The sequence below is a fragment of the Dunckerocampus dactyliophorus genome, chromosome 2 (genome assembly GCF_027744805.1).
Source record: "Dunckerocampus dactyliophorus isolate RoL2022-P2 chromosome 2, RoL_Ddac_1.1, whole genome shotgun sequence".
NCBI lineage: Eukaryota > Metazoa > Chordata > Actinopteri > Syngnathiformes > Syngnathidae > Dunckerocampus > Dunckerocampus dactyliophorus.
In genome coordinates this window covers 29,894,561-29,914,840 of record NC_072820.1, presented here as the reverse complement: position 1 = coordinate 29,914,840, position 20,280 = coordinate 29,894,561, and the positions used below count along the sequence as shown (strand labels likewise).

The following is a 20,280-nucleotide window of genomic DNA, read 5'->3' as shown; positions in this document are numbered from 1 at the left end:
CTTTGTTGCGATTGGTCAAGGGTGAGCCCCAGCCCCCCACCCCCACTGCTCAGCACTGCTTAGAGACACGCCCCCTTAGCCGGTTACATGCAAACGTCAAGAAGAATTGGATGTTGGATATAATTGGATGAATTTTGGAGAATCCAGTGTGGAACTGTGCTTTGCTCACTAAACAGCTGTCCATGAAGTGGTGACAGCAGAGGAGGATTGACTGTGAAGTAGGTCTTTGGCTCCCCTGAAACAAAAAAAAACTTCCCATTGTTGCCTTACTCTGGTTTCTATACCCAATATGGCAGACTTATGACAATGAAAATATGAAATGGACAACTAAACGTACACTGCAGCTGTCTGATCCCAATGTGAAGAGACCTGCCTCCCATGTACAGGCAGCAAATGTTTAGTAGACAAGTTTTAATACACAGAAGTTAACTTCTTTTTACACATGTATGACAGTTTAGAATTGGGTTAGCCAGACTTTTTTGAGACACTTTGATACATTTTGTTCAAAAGATGCCAAAACCAATCTAATGTAGGTCTAAATATGCTAAGCTAAGTAAAATAAACATCCACATCTTTGCTTTGCTTTCTCAGCAAATGGGTGTAATACAATAATATAATAATACCATCATCCCTCGCCGCATCGCCGTTCAAATTTTGCAGCTTCACTCTACCACGGTTTTTCCAAACATATTACTTACTGTAATAAATTATGGTGTTTCATGAAACAACCATGTTGGAGTATGACTTATTATTAGTCAAAAAATATGCATAATTAAGCAAATTGTATGTATTTTGGCCTAAATTTATAATTTTCGAGCATAAAAATGGCTAAATGAAGTGAAACACAAATACAGTCTCTCATTTATCATGGTTGACTCAAAATGATATATTTTAAAAAACAATTCGATACCGTGTACAAAGGATACGATTTCATTCAATTTGATTATATGGTTAATGTTTGTTGATGTAGACATTAATCTTACATTAATTCTATAAATTCTATAAAATTCTATAAAAGGGGCATTCTTACAGTATTTTCAAATGTGCAAACGAGCACATCATATCCCTAAGCATACTGTAGGGCAGGGCTCCCCAACTGCCCAAACTTTCAGGCATAATGATTAAAAAGAAAAAACACAGAAAAAATGTAAATAACTACAAATATTATGTAAACGGATGTCAATTATGGAAATATAGGAATTATTTTATTCAAAAAATAATATGCATGTAGAAATCCCACAGTTTTGGATATGTTGTTTGTTGCGAGCAATAACATGGCTGACATGTCTGACTTTGTTCAACAGTCCTTGAACACACCGTCTAACTTTATTCCACGGTGCAAAGATAGACTACTATACCGTATTTTTCCCCTTTTTCTTTCACCTCACATTTGGTCTCAAATGCTGATAGTAAGTAGGAATGCATAAAGGTAAGATTTTATTCCATTATTGAGTGTTAATGTGAATATTTGTTTGTTGGATTTGTGCACAACCTCAAGTTAATTCATGCTATCAAACAGTGACGTATAAACTTCTCTCTGCAAAACAAACTCCAGGCTTGGACTGGTGGATGGTGGCTCTAATCTTTGAGTGCTTTTAATTTGATGTTGTTCTTGTCGTAGTTTTACACAATACCTAATATACGATATATTAGATCGCTATAATGTACACGTTGCTACTGTTTACATCCATTCTCTTAATCAGTCACGATGAGCTATGGTGAATGCGCGACAATCCTTTTGCCGGAAGCTCAGGCTCTCACGTTGTTTAAGAGATGGACTGTCATCCGGTTGCTAGTCTTGTGATACCCGGTGGATGTCTACAATCGATTAATCTAAGAATTTGTGGCTGATTCATGTCAATGCTGAGTCTTTTACCAGTGCAACCATATCGCTCACTTGTCAAACCGGATATCCGGTCAAAACGTTCATCGTTAACAACCCTACTAAATACAATTTATACCATTATGCCTGTAGACATGAAATAACACTCCTATAGTCAACTTTAGACTTCTACTAATCTTTCTTTACAACACATTGGTCAACTCTAATGCGGAGGCGACGGGATCACTGCAGGGACGCAAGAGATGGCCTGACGCTAGCATAGCAAGCTACCGAGCTAACTAGTTAGCCTCTCCAATTTACTTATCATAAACTTAAAGTGTTTCGAACAGAGTAGGGAAGAAGGACTAAGTATGAAGCCAAAACCTTACAATTTTCACATGGAATGGGAGGACAACTGGGAGGAGAACTATGTTGTGTCAGACATGCCATGGTTGATTACATGCAATGTGAAGGTAATCTAATCTAATGCCATGTAACATTACTGATGCCTAGTGGCCAGAATACTACATATAACTTGTTTTTAGGGACCCTGCCCTCCACAGAGGAACTGTACCGGTCCAGAGCTAAGAAGAGGGCAGGCAACATCTCTGCAGACTGCTTAAACCTCACTCACAAGCTGTTCCAATTCCTCCCCTGTGGTAGGCAATACAGAGCACTGTTTGCCAAAACAACCAAACAACCACACAACCGAACAACCAAACAACCAGATACAAAAACAGTTTCTTCCCACTGGTTGTCAAACTATTGAATACTTAACTAAATTAAGGTGATTTTATGTTTCCCTTTTTCATATCATATAGCCAAAAGTAAATTGAAAAATGTACACTTAATCTATGTGATCGGTATTGGCTGATTTCACTCATGGATGATCGGTATCGGAATCGACAGCATAAAACCCTGATCGGAGCATCCCTACATTCAACCTTTACAAGGTTTTATAATAGAGATAGTTTGACCCTGGAATGGCTCTTTCTATGTCCATTATTTCCTATCGGAAAATGGTTGCTTATTTTAAGGAAATCAGATGAGCGGCCCATATGTGTTTAGCCTCAGAGGTGACACTTTAATTTCTCTTTGTCACTTCTCAGGTCTCAGAGCGAGAAACATCTCTACTAATCTCTGTCTCTTCGCCGTCACTCACAAGAACTTCACCATGACAAAACAACAATACTACATTCCCAAGTATCGCTGGGCTAGTGTTGCTAAAACCACACACACCAGAGCTGCTGCCATGTCAAGTGATTCATTTCCCTCAGTTCAGAAGCAAGAAGACACTAAATTTATCTCGTATGCCTTCTCTGACATGCCTCTCATGAGAAGTGCTCCATAATTAAGTGAGCATGTTATATTACACCCATGCAACAGGGAGCCTGCACATACTAGCATGAATAATACAAGAAAAGGAACTCCGAAGTGAATATTTTGTGCCAAGTATAGCACCGCCACAAAAAACCTCTCGGTACAGTATGCTGAACAGGCATCCAGCAACGCCGTCGTGCCTTTGGAGCAATCTGGCCCTCTTTCTAGGGAGTGGGGCGCAAATGGCAGAGATTGGCAAAAGATAGTAGCGGAATGATTTAGGTAGATGCGGCTCTCCAACTCCTGATCCATTAAAGTTTTATAGGAGCTTCATGAATTAAAGCATGACTGGGGGAACTTGGAATTTCTGTTCAATTACCATAATTGTACAGTACATTAAAGCCTTAACAATCTTCCGGATGCTTTCTTGTTCTAATGCAGACTTCAGAGGATCACACATGGCAGCAATTCTGCTCCTTGTGTTCTCCAGATCAGGATTTATTCCATTTTTAGGGTCGCTACAGTTCGGTGCATACCTCGGTTTTCCGGTCACAGTTCGTTTACTTTTTGGTCCTGAAAATGCAAAACATAAAACTGCTTACCTCGTGTATTAAATAATATAATAGTTTATAACGTCTTTTTTTTTTTTTTTAGGAAAATGCAATGATGCAGACAAGCGGAACAGTAACAGTTTGAAAAGTGTGAATTTTATTTTTTGGAAAATTTCCTGAAATGCAGCCCCGTTCCCCATCTCTACTGAACAATGCTTATTCAATTGCCTAGGGCCATTTGCCTATTTCACCGGGAAGGCTTTAAAGATGGAAGAGGGTCTCCCTGGCACTGCCGCTAGCCCAAGGCTAGGCTGCACTGTACATTAGTCCCTTGTTTATTGCGGTTAATTAGTTCCAGACCTGAGTGTAATAAGTGAATTTCCTTGAAGTAGAATTCCTTCTTTATAAATGGAATATTTTCAGAATTAGAGCATATAAAACCTGTTTACAACCTTCTAAATGCAGGTTTTAACATTATCATTAATATCACACATGGTAACCATTCTGCTCCTTGTGTTGCAACGATCAAGATTCATTCCGTCTTTAGCGTCGCACATTTGCACGGGTGCTACGACAAACAATGGCGAGCCAGACAACTTGAACAGTCCAGCTGTATTCGATTGAATGTCCTGAGAATACAATGACCTGGATGAATGAGAATATTGACAGACAATGGCGAGTCAGGTGATTTCACCGTTGACGACTTTTGTCTCCTATCTTAGCGGTTGCAGCTTGTTCTCGCACTCCGCCTGCCTATCATTATCAAGCCAGTGGCCCATACTGTATCACAGATGGGAAAGACAGAAGGGAGCGGCGACGGCCCACTTGCTTTTTGGAGAGGCGAGAAGTGTGCAGCTGAGTGAGAGACAAGGGAGGCGGTGGATCTGCAAGAAGGGAAGATTAGCACCATTGGGGCTGACGAAAAGAAGTAACCCATACACTGGAAACTGGTTTTGCAGCCATGTCCATCCCCAGTGGTGTTGAATGGCATACAAAGAGTTAAGATGTTACAGTATATCTTCTCAGGGGACAATATGATAGAAAGCAAACTTGGATAAACTTTAGAGCAGCCAGTAAAGAGCTTGTATAACCATATACAGAGGTCTGGGGCTGCACGAGTGCTGCGGTTCATTGAGGGAAAACATGAATTCCAAAATGTTGTGTGACACCGTGAAACAAAGCATGATGCCATCCCTTGGGAAACAAGAGCTGCATGGCGGTTTTCCAACATGATGATGAGCCCAAAATACCTTGAAGGAGAAGGTGACAGAGTAGCCAAATATGTCTCCTGCACACCTGAACCCAATTAAGCGTTGTTTGGGCATCATCAAGAGAAAGAGAGAAAGGTGGAGGAGTGCAAGGTGTCTAACATCCACTAGCTCCACCAGAGGTGTCATCATAGTTGAGTGGAAGAGGACTTACTCCTGACTACTCTAAAGAATATCCAAGATAACTTTGTCTAATATTGTCTATGCCGGGGGTCGATAACCTTTGGCATCAAAAGAGCCATTTTGCCTCCTCTTCCCATAAATAAAAATGGTCTGGAGCTGTAAAACATGACACAGCTTATACACTTTTAAAAGTTTTAATCTTTTACCTGTTACAACAACAGAAGTGCAGAGTGCATGTGTACGCTTACTTTGAAATAATTTAAAAAACTCAACTATGTAGGCTTTTTTGAGTTGCTCCCGTATTTGTGTAAATTTAAAGAAAATGTTGCCAACTTCAACATAAAAAAGCCAATCAGCGTTCAGATATCTACATATCAGTGCAGTCTGCTCAATATCATTTCCATCACTTGACTCACCACAGGCAATTCAATATGCTAGCGCTGAATTAATGTCATTAATTGGCCAACTGGTGATATTTGTTGCCATCCTACTGGTCCTGTCCTTGACTGTCTGTGCAGAGAGGGGCATTACTTTCATTTTCTGAATAATTTGTTGTTCATTTTTTTTTAATTCGGAGAATATATGCTGTGATATTTTTTATGAACGACTCTTTCATGTATTCTCCAGCTGTGAACAGCTTCCTCCTCCTTGCGCTCTCCAGTGCAGCGAGTCAGGTACAACACTAGCAACTGTAGTTGAGTGTGGAGCCTTCATCCACTTCTTGAAAATACACTACCTCCACAATTATTAGGCAATTTGCATTATTCATTATTGGTTTTATTATTTAACAATAACATTGTTCTTGGTCAATCCAAAGTGTTAATAAACTTCAAACTTGAATATTTAAAAAAGTGAAAGTGAGGTTTTGGCTTTTGTTGAGAATACCTCTGTGTGCACAATGATTAGGCAACTATTAGTGTGCAGAATTAGGCGGCTCAAAGAAAAACAAAAATGTTCCCATCTCACTACTTTTTTGAAGTCAGAATGATAAACAAACAACACAAACTTTACAAATAAATATTTCTGACATTTCCAAAAATAAATCAGTGACCAATAAAGCCTCCCTTCTTTTCAATAACATGGAAAAGTCTTCCATCCATGGAGTCTGTCAGTTTCTTTTGACCATCAACCTTTTTGTGCAGCAGCAACCAAAGCCTCCCAGACACTGTTCAGAGAGGTGTACCTTTTTTACTGACTGTAAATCTTACGTTTAAGGGCCCACAAGTACTCAATAGGGTTTAGGTCAGCTGAGCAAGGAGGTCATGTCATTGTTTTTTAAGACCTTTACAAGCTAGCGATGCAGTGGAGTACTTGGATGAATTAAATGGAGCATTGTTCTGCATAAAAATCATCAAAGATGCACACTTTTTCCTGTACCACTGTGTGAAAAAGGTGGCAGTAGGTTTGGGAGTTGAGTTTGAGTCCATCTTCAACCTGAAAAGGCCCAACAAGCTCATCTTTTAATAATTCCAGCCCTTACCAGTACCCCTCCTCCACATTGCTGTCCATTGCTGATGCAGCCACAGGCCCACCTCTCTGGTCCATCAAGAGTCACTCTCATCTCATCAGTCCAGAAAACTTTTGAAAAATCTGTCTTCAGATATTTCTTGGCCAAGTCGTAGACTTTCAACTTGTGTGTCTTGTTCAGTGGTGATCGTGTTTCAGCCTTTCTTACCTTGGCCATGTCTCTGCACTGAACACCATGAACCGTACTTCTGGACACTCCAGGTAGATTACAGTTCTGGATATGATGGCACTGGAAGATAATGGGTTCCTGGGAGCTTCACGTTTGATTTTTCTCAAATATTTAGCAGTTAATTTGCATGTTTTTCTCTCAACATGTTTCTTGCGACCCTTTTGTGCACTTCCAACAAAACATTTAATGGTTCTGTGGTCACGTCCTAATATCTTGGCAATTTCTGCAATTTCAAGAGTGCTGCATCCCGGTTTTACATTTCTTGACTTTTCAGAGTCTATTAAATCTCTCTTCTTACCCAATTTGCCAGAGGAAAAGAAGCTGCCTAATAATTGTGCACACCTAATAAATGGTGTTGATCTCGCACATGCACACCTGGTATGCTTAAACCCAATAGGCATTCAAGTTTATTCAGCTTGGGATATGCATAAACATGAAAATATGGTCAAAATACTGACTTGCCTAATAATTGTGCACACAGTGTATGTTTGCTCTGCTCAACCTTCCAGAGTAGTTCCATAATCGCTCCCGTACGCCCATCTGCAGCTGGGTACTTTTCAGAAAAAGCTGAGTGCTTGTTTTGAAAATGTCTTTCAATGTTGCATGTTCTGTTGTTTGCTAATTTCTCGCCACATATCAAGCACACGGGTGGGTAAGCCAGCGTCACTGGCAGTGAAGGCAAAGGAATATGTTCATTTAGAATTAAACGCAATTTTCTTCTGACATTTTTCTTTTTAGGGACAAATTCATAGTAATAGATAGATAACCACCGAGGAAGAACGCTCTCAAGACGTCTTTTTCGTATGTCATTATCACACTGGCCATCCTCCCCTTTTACTTGCTGATCCAATCAGCAGTCAGAACGCAGTGTAGATGCATTCACAAACTTGCAGTGAGTCGGATATTTCATACTCTTGCACATTTCCTCTTTTTCAGTGTAAAAAAAAAAAAAAAATCACAGAGCTCGGTGTTGGAGCCGCAACAAAGGGGCTGAAGAGCCACATGCGGCCCTGGAGCCTGACTATATCCAAGATTGTCCCTTGAGAAAGTACACTAAAATGCATAGGTGTGTACTCACACTTGTGAGATACTGTAAGATCATATTGCTGGAAACATGCTGCTGCTGCAACTCTAGACTAGTTTATGTAGCTAATTGCATAAGCACAAAGTAACGTCATGTAACCTATCACGAATAAAAATGCACATCTGATTAAAACATGATTAAGATCACAGCATCTCTAATCCAACCCAAAAGGGGAAAAAACTGACAAAAATATGATAGTACTATCACTGGCCACTCGACCCAGTTGGGGCACAAAGCTGGAAACATGAAAAAGGGACCTGAAGCGGGGAGGGTTGTGGTCCAAGCAACATCAATCATCAGCTCGTCAGATGACACCAATCTGTCTTCCCCCCTGATATTGAATGAGAGTGAACACCCCGTCCATCCCAAATAAGGCTGAATTAAAGTTGATGCTACCCAGCAGATGCTTTGATTAGCCCAACTAGCTGCTTTCCATTCAAATAAAAACACTTCCAAGTAAGGATGGGCATTTGCAGACACTTCCTTAATGGATCTAAACATCTTTACATAGTAGTAATACAAAAGCGCAGCCTAGTGGTAGCTAAAAACAGCCCTTCCAAAGGTTTCTAACTTGAAATGCTGCCAAACTTATTACACCTTACACTTGTTGCACCTTGCTCATGTTTTGTTTCCTTTAGATTTCATCTGCAGCCTGCTTAAGTAGTTAACTCGTCAGGCTTAATTTGGTTTGCTATATATATATATATATATATATATATACAGTCAAACCTGTCTTAACAGCCACCTTTATAGAAAGGCCACCTGCCTATAGCAGCCACTGAAAAATACCCCGCAGCAAATTTACATGTTATAGACCCTGTGTATAGCAGTCACCTGTCCAACGCGGCCAACGGCCACCCATTTTGTCTCCCTTGGTCAATATCTGACCGCATATAGCGGCCAAATTACCTACTCATGTAGAAGGTTCATGCATGAAAAAGTTTTGTTTTTCAATCAATGAAACCGTCGTGTGTAGACTTTAATTACTGAGTCCTAGCTCAGTCACAATCATTCACAAGATCCACACAAACTGTCAGTTGTTCCACATAAAAAAGCCGTCTTCGTTTGAGCTTGCTATTTCCTGGTCAAACATGTAACTTTAAGAGCATTTGCACCAAAACATTACCGCAAATTAGGCTGGGAACAGGACGTGCTCCCAGCGACGCTACAATAAAAAAAAAAAAAAACATACGCTAGCATGAATGCGGCACTTGTTTGGTTGTACTCAATTTAAGTATTTTAGAATGTTATTTTTGATCAACCTCATCCACAAATCCATCAAAGTCCTCATCTTCTGTATTCAACACAAAAAAAGTCGTCTTCTTTTCCGTTCGCTTCTAGTCTGTTAACTTGTCAGTGTTATTCATCTCCGAAGCAAAGAAGGAAACTTCTCCTGTTTCTTCTGCCAACTTTATTTCTTGAACGCGGCCACCAGACAGCAGCTCAGAACACACACACATCTCTCAGCATCGTCTCTCCTTCCTGCTTGCCCACAAGGCAAAGGTTAAACAAGCCCCACTACATAGCTGTCCAGCCAATGCTTGTAAGAAATGACACCGTTTATTTCCTGGTGTGCACTGGTCAATACTGTAATGCCGCTTGTTGTGGGGAAGGAGAGACTCACGTCGCCGATGCACTTTAATGGCTTTATTAACAGCGGAGAACACTGCAGGACTTTACATCCACGCCAACATAAACACACTTCCCAACTCTCTTGAAACTCACAGCTAGCACTGAGCCTAGCTCTCCTGCTCGGGACGCCCACCGTCACTTCCCGTCACTTCCTGATGAACTAAAGCTGTAAAAAGTTAAATATTAAAAACAAGCGTAAGACATTACTAGCACAGCTTTGTTCTGTGGGTCGTGGATATATTCTATCAGTTATTATTAAGCCTCTAGTGTCACGCTTCGCAGGACAGGAGCGTGTACTTCCTGTCCTGCGCCATTATTCTGGCAAGCGATGCTTCCGGGGTGGTGGAAGGAACTGCCACTCCACGCCTGGTGGCCGCACAGCTGCGGTCAATTGTAATCACTAACAGTTAAAAGACCAGCGCTGTCGTATGCGCCGCGCTGGTTCATTGTTGTTGTCATTTCCATCGTTGATTTTTCCGTGCTGTCACCTACCTGTTTATTGTTTGTATTATTTTTCCCACAGAGTTTTTCCTCTGTCACTTTTAGTTTGTTCCTGTCCTGTGCAATAAAATTACTTTTATTTTTGCACTTTGCCGCCTTCTCTCTGCACCCTGGGGGTCAACCTGCCGACAGCTTCAACGAACCGTGACAGAATGAACCAGCCAGCAACGACCCCCGCAGAGACAGCTCCCTGCAGCTTCGCGGAGATGGACGCTTTTTTCGAGCGTTTGCTGCAGGAGCACTGGACACTCGGTAGGAACATGGAGCGCCTGCGGGAGGTGAGAACCAGCAGTGATCAACGCAACCAGGTAGTCGGATGCAAGGCCCACCTCCAGCCCCCTCGCCACCCTTCTGGACCTCTCGGTGACGTCTGGAATCCGTCCCTTGAGGGGGGGGCTATGGTCGGCTGTGCGCTCCCATTCGCACAGCTGCTCGCGGAGCGGACCGCAGGGACGACGTTTCGCCAGGCTGAGGTCAGGTCACCTCTGGTGCCCGCAATCCTGTCCCGCGGGGCCGAGGTTGGATCACCTCCGACAGCCGAGAGCAAGCCGTCGCCCGCCGAGGCTCCTCCCTCGCCTCCGACAACCGAGAGCAAGCCGTCGCCTACGGTCGGTTGTGCGCTCCCATTCGCACAGCTGCTCGCGGAGCGGACCGCAGGGACGACGTTTCGCCAGGCTGAGGTCAGGTCACCTCTGGTGCCCGCAATCCTGTCCCGCGGGGCCGAGGTTGGATCACCTCCGACAGCCGAGAGCAAGCCGTCGCCCGCCGAGGCTCCTCCCTCGCCTCCGACAACCGAGAGCAAGCCGTCGCCTACGGTCGGTTGTGCGCGCTCAGTTGCACAGCTGCTTCCGGAGCGGATCTCAGGGACGACGTTTCGCCAGGTTGAGGTCAGGTCACCTCTGGTGCCCGCAATGTTGTCCCGCGGGGCCGAGGTTGGATCACCTCCGACAGCCGAGAGCAAGCCGTCGCCCGCCGAGGCTCCTCCCTCACCTCCGACAAACGCGAGCGAACCCTCGCCCGCCGAGGCCCCTCCTCCACCTCTGACAGCCGGCGACCCTCCGCCGGTCCTCCCTCCACCCACCCTAGAAATCCTGGACTCATGGAACGTCTGGCATCCGTTCCGTGGGGGGGACGTACTGTCACGCTTCGCAGGACAGGAGCGTGTACTTCCTGTCCTGCGCCATTATTCTGGCAAGCGATGCTTCCGGGGTGGTGGAAGGAACTGCCACTCCACGCCTGGTGGCCGCACAGCTGCGGTCAATTGTAATCACTAACAGTTAAAAGACCAGCGCTGTCGTATGCGCCGCGCTGGTTCATTGTTGTTGTCATTTCCATCGTTGATTTTTCCGTGCTGTCACCTACCTGTTTATTGTTTGTATTATTTTTCCCACAGAGTTTTTCCTCTGTCACTTTTAGTTTGTTCCTGTCCTGTGCAATAAAATTACTTTTATTTTTGCACTTTGCTGCCTTCTCTCTGCACCCTGGGGGTCAACCTGCCGACAGCTTCAACGAACCGTGACATCTAGCTTCCTTTTGGTAAGTAAAAACCTTGGCTATGATTGCACTACATTGTCATGTAGACCTACAAAGTACACTTGGAAGAACAAGAGGTGAATAAATGTATTGCAACTGATGTGAAACTGATGAGGGGTACGATTAAATAAGCTTTGCTTCTTCCTACTCCTTTTTGGACATGCAAAATTGTGAATTGTACTATGTGATGTGGTACTGTTTGACTCATGCATGTTCAGGATTAAAACCATGAACCATGATAATAACAAGCCTAGTAGTGCTGTACAACTTTTATCCGCAGTCCGCAGTGCCCTCTACTGGTCAACAATATTATTATTATTTTTTTCCCTTTTTTTCCCCTCTACTGGTCAACATTCAAACTGGACGCCAACCTGTCTATAGAGGCCACCTGTCTATAGCGGCCACTTTTGCAGACTCCCTCTAGTGGCCGCTATAGACAAGTTTGACTGTATATGATATATTTACTGTAGGTTGAATATTGATACACAATATATATCCCAATATTTTTAAGCAAAGTGAGTTTAGACAAAATCAAAGCCAAAAATGCGTGTCAAGTTGTTTTATTAAATTAAATCTTATCTTATCTTATCTTAAAATCTTATCTAAAATAGCCTTAAAATAAAGTAGGCCATTCTCTTTTTTAAATAAATATAGAAAAAGTCAAATAAATAATTGTGACATCGCAAGTCCATCGTTTTCAGCAGGTTTTTAAAGCCGTTTTTTCCACTGTTGCAACGGGGATCATTGCTTAGCAATGTGATAGGACACCTCTTTATAATAGCGCACCACTTTGCTTTTCCTTTCATGAGGAACGTAACAGGAGCACAGCAGACAGCACATACTGTAGCTTCACACATTCCTCGTATTGGAGTTTGTGCCAAGTTTTAAGGTAGTGAAAAAGATTTTTATGCTCTGAATTCAAAGTACCTTCACATTACATTGCGGTGTAAAGGTACACGGTAATTATGGATCAGTGTGTACCTCAGTTTGAAGGTCACAGTTCAGTTCATTTTCGGTACAGTGAGTCATGACTCCCACTAGCCAAAAGCTGGGCTGTACAGTACTTGTTCACGGCATAGACGCATGAGTCCCTCACCCAATGTGTACCATGTGGGAACTCGATAAGCCTCTGTACTGCACCAAATGTTCTGCATGATTACCAGTACATGTACCGTTACACTCCTATGTAACAAATCCAAGATTTAACCAGTGACTTAAATCTCTATTTATGCCTTCTTGAATAATTGAAAAAAGCTTAAAATGAATACTCTTTCAAACCGTTTAAGGTGACCGTAGAGGGAGAAAAAAACAAAACAAAAGGCATTGGTTTTGTTGGCCATCGCAGAAAGAGCGTGGTCTCGGCAGACGCTTTTCAAAGACAACGCTCCAGATTTCCCCCTCTTGAAAGAGAACGAGGAAGAACAGCGTCACCACTGTTACTGCTTCATCTGCTCTCGTAGCCACCTGCCAACAGTCGGTCCTGGTTGAAGTGTGAACCTGGATTGAGATGAGTCACGTTGGTGAGGATTTTACCTTACGCCAGAGACAATAACCTTGCTTCATGTTTGTTTTTTCCACCTTCTGCTTGAGATAGTCGCCATGGCAGCCTTATCGCGCTGCTACATGCGATCAGGAGGACAACTTTGCCTGGTCGCTGGCTCGTGAACAAATAGCAATCTGCTCACTGTACGACCGATTCCCTGGCCATTTATGTGTGTTGTTTCATTGCACCTGTTAACATGTCTCAACAGTGCGTCTGCCATGAGCTCAGAACCTCCTGCACCCCCCTCCCTGGGCCTTCAGGAATGACTAACTAGCTCAGCTGTCTGATGCGCGGCAAACAACAGCTGGATGCGCTAATCAGGATGGATTTGCAACAATGGATGGTGCACCTGTGCTACAATATTACGATGTTTTATTACCGTCTTCCAGGACTGAAGGATGCTCCAGTTTGCTTCATTAGGCTTGTGACACACCATCCATTTGTAGTGTATGCACTAAAAAAACATTTTGGATAAGTGTGTATTTTCACACCTGTTTTGACCTTTATTCATGTATCTCATTTGAATACATTGCCTTGATCAACTGGATTTAAAAAGATTAATTGAATTAATCCATTCATTATTGTCTTTTTGAAAAATATCTTTAATGGGACAAGAGGGTATCTCAACTGCTGTTTTGATGCTAGTCATCGTAATGGTCTCCTCTAAACAGCGCCTTTTGCTGGTTGCAGCTGATTGTGGGGTCAATTTTGGAATTGGAATTTGGAAATGTTGATTTCTTCACTTCTCCACTGAGCATTTTATGGCGAATTTCACTTCACTTAATAATAATAATAATTACAATAATAATTACAATAATAATAACAATGTAGATTAAAGTTAGGGATCCTCCGATCAGGGTTTTATGCTGCAGATTCCGATACCAATCAACCATGAGCGAAATGAGCCGATACCAATCAGATAGATTAAGTGTGAATTTTTCAATTTATTTACGATGAGTGCTATTGGCTAGGGCGGCCGTGTAAGGGGGAAAAGTTATGACAAACAGATACAGTAATTATTAAAAAATAAAAAGGGGGCCGAACATAGTTTTTTATCGTGAGATACACCGAGATTCCCAGCCCCACTCCCAATACTTGAAGAGGCCCAGCCTCACCCAGACTCTTGCTGGGTATTACACACTATTTCTGCTGGAGTTACCGCTCTGGACTTCATGGTACAATGGGACCAATGATACCATGGTCCACCACCTTTGAGTCATCATAATGCATGCCGGCGATGCAGGTATGTGTCAACAACACGATCGCTGCACAAATTCCAATACGTCCCCTCGTTGAAATATTAATTTCCCTTTTTGTTTTCATTCAACATAACAAGCTTTGCAATCTTGACGTTATATTTATGCTGTTTATTGAATAATCCAAATCCAACAACGCTTTACATTTGATTTTAGTTCTGCTTGTTGTCACTGTAAAATACAGTGTGTGCATGCATACCCACTCCACTCAACGAGAGCGACAGGGTCAGCAAACGCCAAGAAAGGTGACTTCACTTCGTCTTTTGGTTGTTTCCTGAACTTTTTTTGCCGCTATGATAGACTTAGTAATAGTGTTTTCCAAAACACATATTTAAACAATTAGTAGTAGTTCTGAATTATACGAGATGTCAACTGATTAGAACATGACCACATATTAGCCGCATCGCTGTACTAGCCGCAGGGTGCAAAGTTTGAGAAAACTTAACTGCGTTAAGTGAATTTCAAAGTAGGATTCAATATTAATAAAATGAATATTTTCGTAGTTAGAGCATAGAAAACATGTTTACAATATTCTACGTAAATATGGTTTTTAACATTATTAAGAGGCCTCTATACATGAAATAACACCCATATACATAATACACCTTTACATGTGTATTACCCCATAGAGTAGCTATAATCAGAGAAAATATGAAATGTCGTGGGTTATGGCCTCAACAATAGCCCATGTTATTATTATGATTATTATGTTATTATTGTGCCTGTTGTGAGATCATTTAAACCTGCAATAAATGCCTGTTCTGGCGATCATGTCTGGTGCTTGTGTCACCGAACAATACTGACACCTAGTGACCAATGTGGAATACTATAATCACAATTTCAATGCTGTTTCTGCCTTGTATTTGTATTTGAGTTCATTTAGTTAGTTCATTTAGTCATTGTTATGCTTGAAAATACTTAATTTAGGCCAAGAATAAGTACAATTTGCTGAAATATGCGTTTGTTTACAAATAGGCTGTATTCAACCAGGAAACAGCTATCATTTATTAATCAATTACTTTTTGTAAAACCACAATAAAGTGAGGACGCGAAGTTCGAACTGCGATTTAGCAAGGGACCACTGTAGTAGTGCACTCAATTTTGGCTCTGGTGCTTCAAAACGAAAATGTTTTTGTTTTTATGAAAAAAATCCAGGAAATCAGACAGTGATGCGTTAAAAAAACAAACATAGGCGGGAACTGGCTTCATTTTCCAGCACCAGAGTCATGTCTCTCTTGCACTGGTTCCAGCAGCTTAACAAACCTCTTGAGGAGCTACACAGCATGGAGGGTTTTACCTCAGGACACAGTCTGATGGACATGTGCAAACACACGCGCACATGGCACAAAGGCCTCGCTTTGAACACCACAAACTAAAGCCTATAATAACATCCACAACTCATGGCGTAAAGCTGTCTGAGTCCTTATGGATGCGGCAGGATTGAAAGCATCCAATCACCCCTCCTATTAATCTAAGGTGACATGTTTAGAGATTCTCCATCAAATAACAGAGCCTCCTACACATAGAGCAAAGCGGTAATCGTATTTACAGTACACCCACCAGATGACTGAGAGGTCAACACTTGTTTGCTTTGGTAACTGACATGCTGTTTATTAGAAGAAAATGCTGGCAATCGATAAGGATTGATCCCTAATAGGTCCTGATTAGGAGTTAACAAAAGGATATTTCTACATCGCGATGTAGTTGAAGCACACAAAACAGGATTATTACCTTCACAGATCCGGTCCAGCCGCTGCCTCTTCACTTTGTGTTTGTCTGTGAGAGACATGGCGTCAAAGGACAGCACAGCTCGGCTTGGCGGCGGTGGGGGGGCCCTCTCCTCCTCAGGTGCAACGACTGATAAGGTTCAAGACGACCTAGTGCACTGTCGGCACTGCTCCCCGGGGCATAACGCCTCTGCACATACACCTGCGGGGAAACAAACACACAAAAAAATATGCTTGAACACAGAAATAATGCAAGTCTGACACAGCGAGGCATTCAAGTGCCTGCAGCTTGAAAATCAGGTACAGTGCAGTCAAAAAATGGTCTACTTTACTCCCATTTTAGTGTTTTTTTTAATGCCTGATGTACAAACGTCAGCCTTTTAAAAACCATTCAATAGAAAGCAAGTCCTCTGGTAAAATAAAGTGTCTAAGTATTGTCACCCAGGCTGTTAATCCTTGAAAAAGAACATACCCTCTCAAAGAAGGAGCACATGTAATGACACATTCTCACCAATAGAGGGTAGTTAACGGCTACTTAGAGGCACATCTGACTTACACCATAACTCAATAAAAAGCGAATCAATGGCAATTTCTATCCACTCACCAACTTTAATAAGGCATTTCTGCAGAGTGAAAACGCTCCTTGCAGGTGCCTTATTTTCTAATCACTGGCAAGCATGCAGCCAATTATGCACAAATGTATCTTTGTTCAGGAGAAAACAAGCTGTTTTTTATCAGCACACTGGCACAGATACAGTGCAACTGCAGCAAAATAGAAAAAAAGCACACAACAAGGATTAATTGTTGCACTAAAAAACTGCTTGTTCAGTAGCACAGAGGCAGCCTTCCTCTTCACAGACTACAGACATTTTTGTCTGATGTAAGCAACGAAAGAAAAGTTCTTGATGAGCGGAAAGGTCCAAAATCTTGCAAATACATCAATTTGTTTGTTTACAGCAAACAAAATTAAGTCTATGTACTAACATTCGTGGCTATAATTGCTGGATACATGCTCTGCAAAAGCAAATAACTGCCACCGCTGTCTCTGCATTCACTTTGCAATTCACTATGACATGGTGTGACACTCCTGTGTGTTACACTTGTCATACAGTTCTTTACAATGGACTCCTCAGCGGTGTTAGTGCTGATAATGCTTCTATTACAACATAGGTTCTGTTGCTGCTGTGCAATATACCTCTTTATAAATGTGGTCAGACAGCTGTAAGAAAACTTCTGATATAGTTTCTCCTCAAGATGGTAGTACAAGTATCACAAGTGGTCAGCGTCCAACAGCTCATCTACCTCTCCATGCCTTTTGATATGTCGCCACACAGCTGTTGGTGTGAAAGCTATGGGTGTACTGTTGTTTACAATGAACTCATAAGTGCAATTAACACTGGCTGAGCAGTTTGCTGCTTACCACTACAATAACATTGGTTCTGTTGCTGCTACAGTATGTCGTTCGATACTTAAATGACCATGTGGTCAAAAAGAGCTGGAGGCAACCTCCTGACTTAGCTTTTCCACAAGATGGTAGTGGAAGTATCATGAGTGGTCAGTATCCAGGAGGTTTATGTAACTCTGCATGTGTTTTAAAATGTTGCCACTAAGCTTTTGGTATCAAACTCATGTGTGTGCTTTTTCCGTACTATTATTTATAATGAACTCATCAGCGCAATTGATGCTGGGTGAGCAGTTTGCTGCTTACCGCTATTACAACATTGGTTCTGTTGCTTCAACAGTATGTCGTACTATATACTTGTTTATAAATGACCATGTGGTCAAAGAGAGCTGTAGGCAAAATCCTGATGTAGTTTTTCCACAAGATGTTAGTAGAAGTATCATGAGTGGTCAGCATCCAGCAGGTTTATCTACCTCTGCATGTGCTTTAAAATGTCGTCACTCAGCTTTTGGTGTGAACGTCGTGTGTACTGTTGCCACATTGTTGTTTACAATGAACTCATCAGCGCCACTAACACTGGCAGAGCAATTTGCGCCCTACTACTGTTAGCATGTGTTCTGTTGCTGCTGTGTTGTGCAATATACTTGTTAATAAATGAGCATGGGGTCCAAGAGAGCTACATTTTCCTTTCCACTTTCTCATGGACTCCAAAATCATTAAATGGTTAATGGTGGTTCAATAATACAATGAATCCGAAACAAAAAATACAAATTGCCTAATAATTGTGCACACAGTGTATAAATTGTATACGATATCACTTATTCCTGGGATTGGGTTACTGCTCTGATGCACACCACACTTGGGAAGATATGGTTTAAAACAAATGGACATGTATAAGAGAAGCCATTCAGTGGTCGTCTGGATGAGTTTGTGCGACTGAATTATTAAAAAAGGTCACAGCTACCTGCTTGCGCTCCTGAGAGAGGCGCAAACGCGAAGGAAGTAGCGAGTGCAGTACGGACTGATCAATTCCCCCTCATATGCATTGCCGTTTAGGAACTAAGTGGCTAAAGTCCACAATTAATTAGCCAACATTGAGCCACGGTGGCCTCTTCCAATAAATCACGCCGTGGAAGGTGAAAGGGGGAGACACGTGTTGCGATAGCTAACAGCAAGACTATCAGTCCAGTGTCTACGCAGAAAGAGCTCAAATCTGTGTGACGGTTACTCTTGAAAGATCTATTTCCTGTTCATGTTGATAAGACACAAGTATGTGTCACTAAGCACATGAAATTCAAATGGCACAATGGACTGGCAGAAAATACTGCAGTATATCGTCGTATGTCCACTGTATGACGATTATGACTTTTATATGACATAATTCCATTCTCTGTGTTGTGGCCAGCATGTATTCATGTAAGCCTGTAGCTAAACAGCCTATGAAAAGACGCTTTAAACAAGTATCTCCAGCTGTACTTAAAAACACGTAGCTCCATTTCAAACTTCAAAGACTCTCACGCAAGATCAGGGGTGTCCAAAGTGCAGCCTGGTACATTCTAAAAGTATAACTAAAAAAAATGCAAAACGGGAAAATCAGCAGTAATTTTACTGGAGCAAAGTCAAAGTATTAAAAGAAATAAATGTACATCTCCATATATACTGTACAGACCTGATCAAAATCTTAAGACCAGTTGAAAAATTCCTAGAATTTTCATTATGCACATTTGGATCTTAATGAGGTTTTAAGTAGAGCTACAATATGCAAAAACAAGAAGGGGGAGTGAGACAAAAAACATTTGGAACTTGTAATTTAAACAACAACAAAAAGAAATAGGTTGTTTATCACCTGATCAAAGGTTTAAGACCACAGGCTATAAAGATCTGCTCAAAATTGTCCTTTTCTGTCAGGCATTCACACTGTCATGCCCTCCTGATGGGTAATGCTAAGAAGCTTTCTCTTTTTCAACGTGGTGGGATTGTGGAGCTGCATAAGCAAGGCCTCTCGCAGCGTGCCATTGCTGCTAAGGTTGGGTGCAGTAAGGGCCCTCGTCTGTGTGGTAACAGCTGGGTTTTTCAACAGGACAACGCTGCAGTTCACAATGCTCGCTTGACCAAGGACTTCTTCAGGGAGAATCACTCTTTTGGACCATCCTGCATGTTCCCCTCATTTCAATCCCATAGAGAACATTTGGGGATGGATGGCAAGGGAAGTTTATAAAAATGGCCATCAGTTCCAGACAGTTGATGCCCTTGGTGAAGCCATCTTCACCACTTGGAGCAATGTTCCCACTAGCCTCCTGGAAACACTCACATCAAGCATGCCCAAACCCATTTTTGAAGTGATGAACAAGAACGGTGCAGCTACTCATGACTGAGTCCTACTGAGAACATTTCTTGTTCTGGTTTGGAGAATTTTTGGTTATTTTGAAGAGACAGTCTTAAACTTTTTGTTCTGTTAGATTTACATTTTGGGTCCTAATTTGTCTAGTTACAGTTGCTTGTAATGGGTTATCATGGAATACTTTGCTGTTAAACCAATTTTGTGTTGAAAACTGAAAAATGTTGAGAACTGTGGGGGAAAAAAAATTCTGGTTCAGAACAACCATTTGCTTGGAGTTAATATAATATGCTACCTGTATATTACAATCAATAGAATAAGCTAATTATGTAAACTTTGCAGCTGAAACCTTGCAGCTTTTTACTACGATATTTTTTTTTTCATGTTGATATATGGTAAAATAACAAGACTGTGAAGATTAAAAGAAAGTATGATTAAACGAGGGGCGGGCATCAGCGATTCAGTGAGTTATATTATGTTATGC

The 20,280-nt window shown here is 41.8% G+C and overlaps 1 protein-coding gene across 5 annotated transcripts in view; it reads right to left on the bottom strand.

The window, feature by feature from the left end:
• The window catches only part of ctbp2l (C-terminal binding protein 2, like), a 130,866-nt gene that overhangs the window by 45,410 nt on the left and 65,176 nt on the right, over positions 1-20,280 (bottom strand). For all 5 annotated transcript variants that reach the window (XM_054766878.1, XM_054766885.1, XM_054766881.1 and 2 more), the window contains exon 2: positions 16,061-16,258. In XM_054766878.1, the coding sequence (XP_054622853.1) occupies positions 16,061-16,118 (58 nt within the window). In that variant the 5' untranslated portion in view covers positions 16,119-16,258. The remainder of the gene's footprint in view (positions 1-16,060; positions 16,259-20,280) is intronic.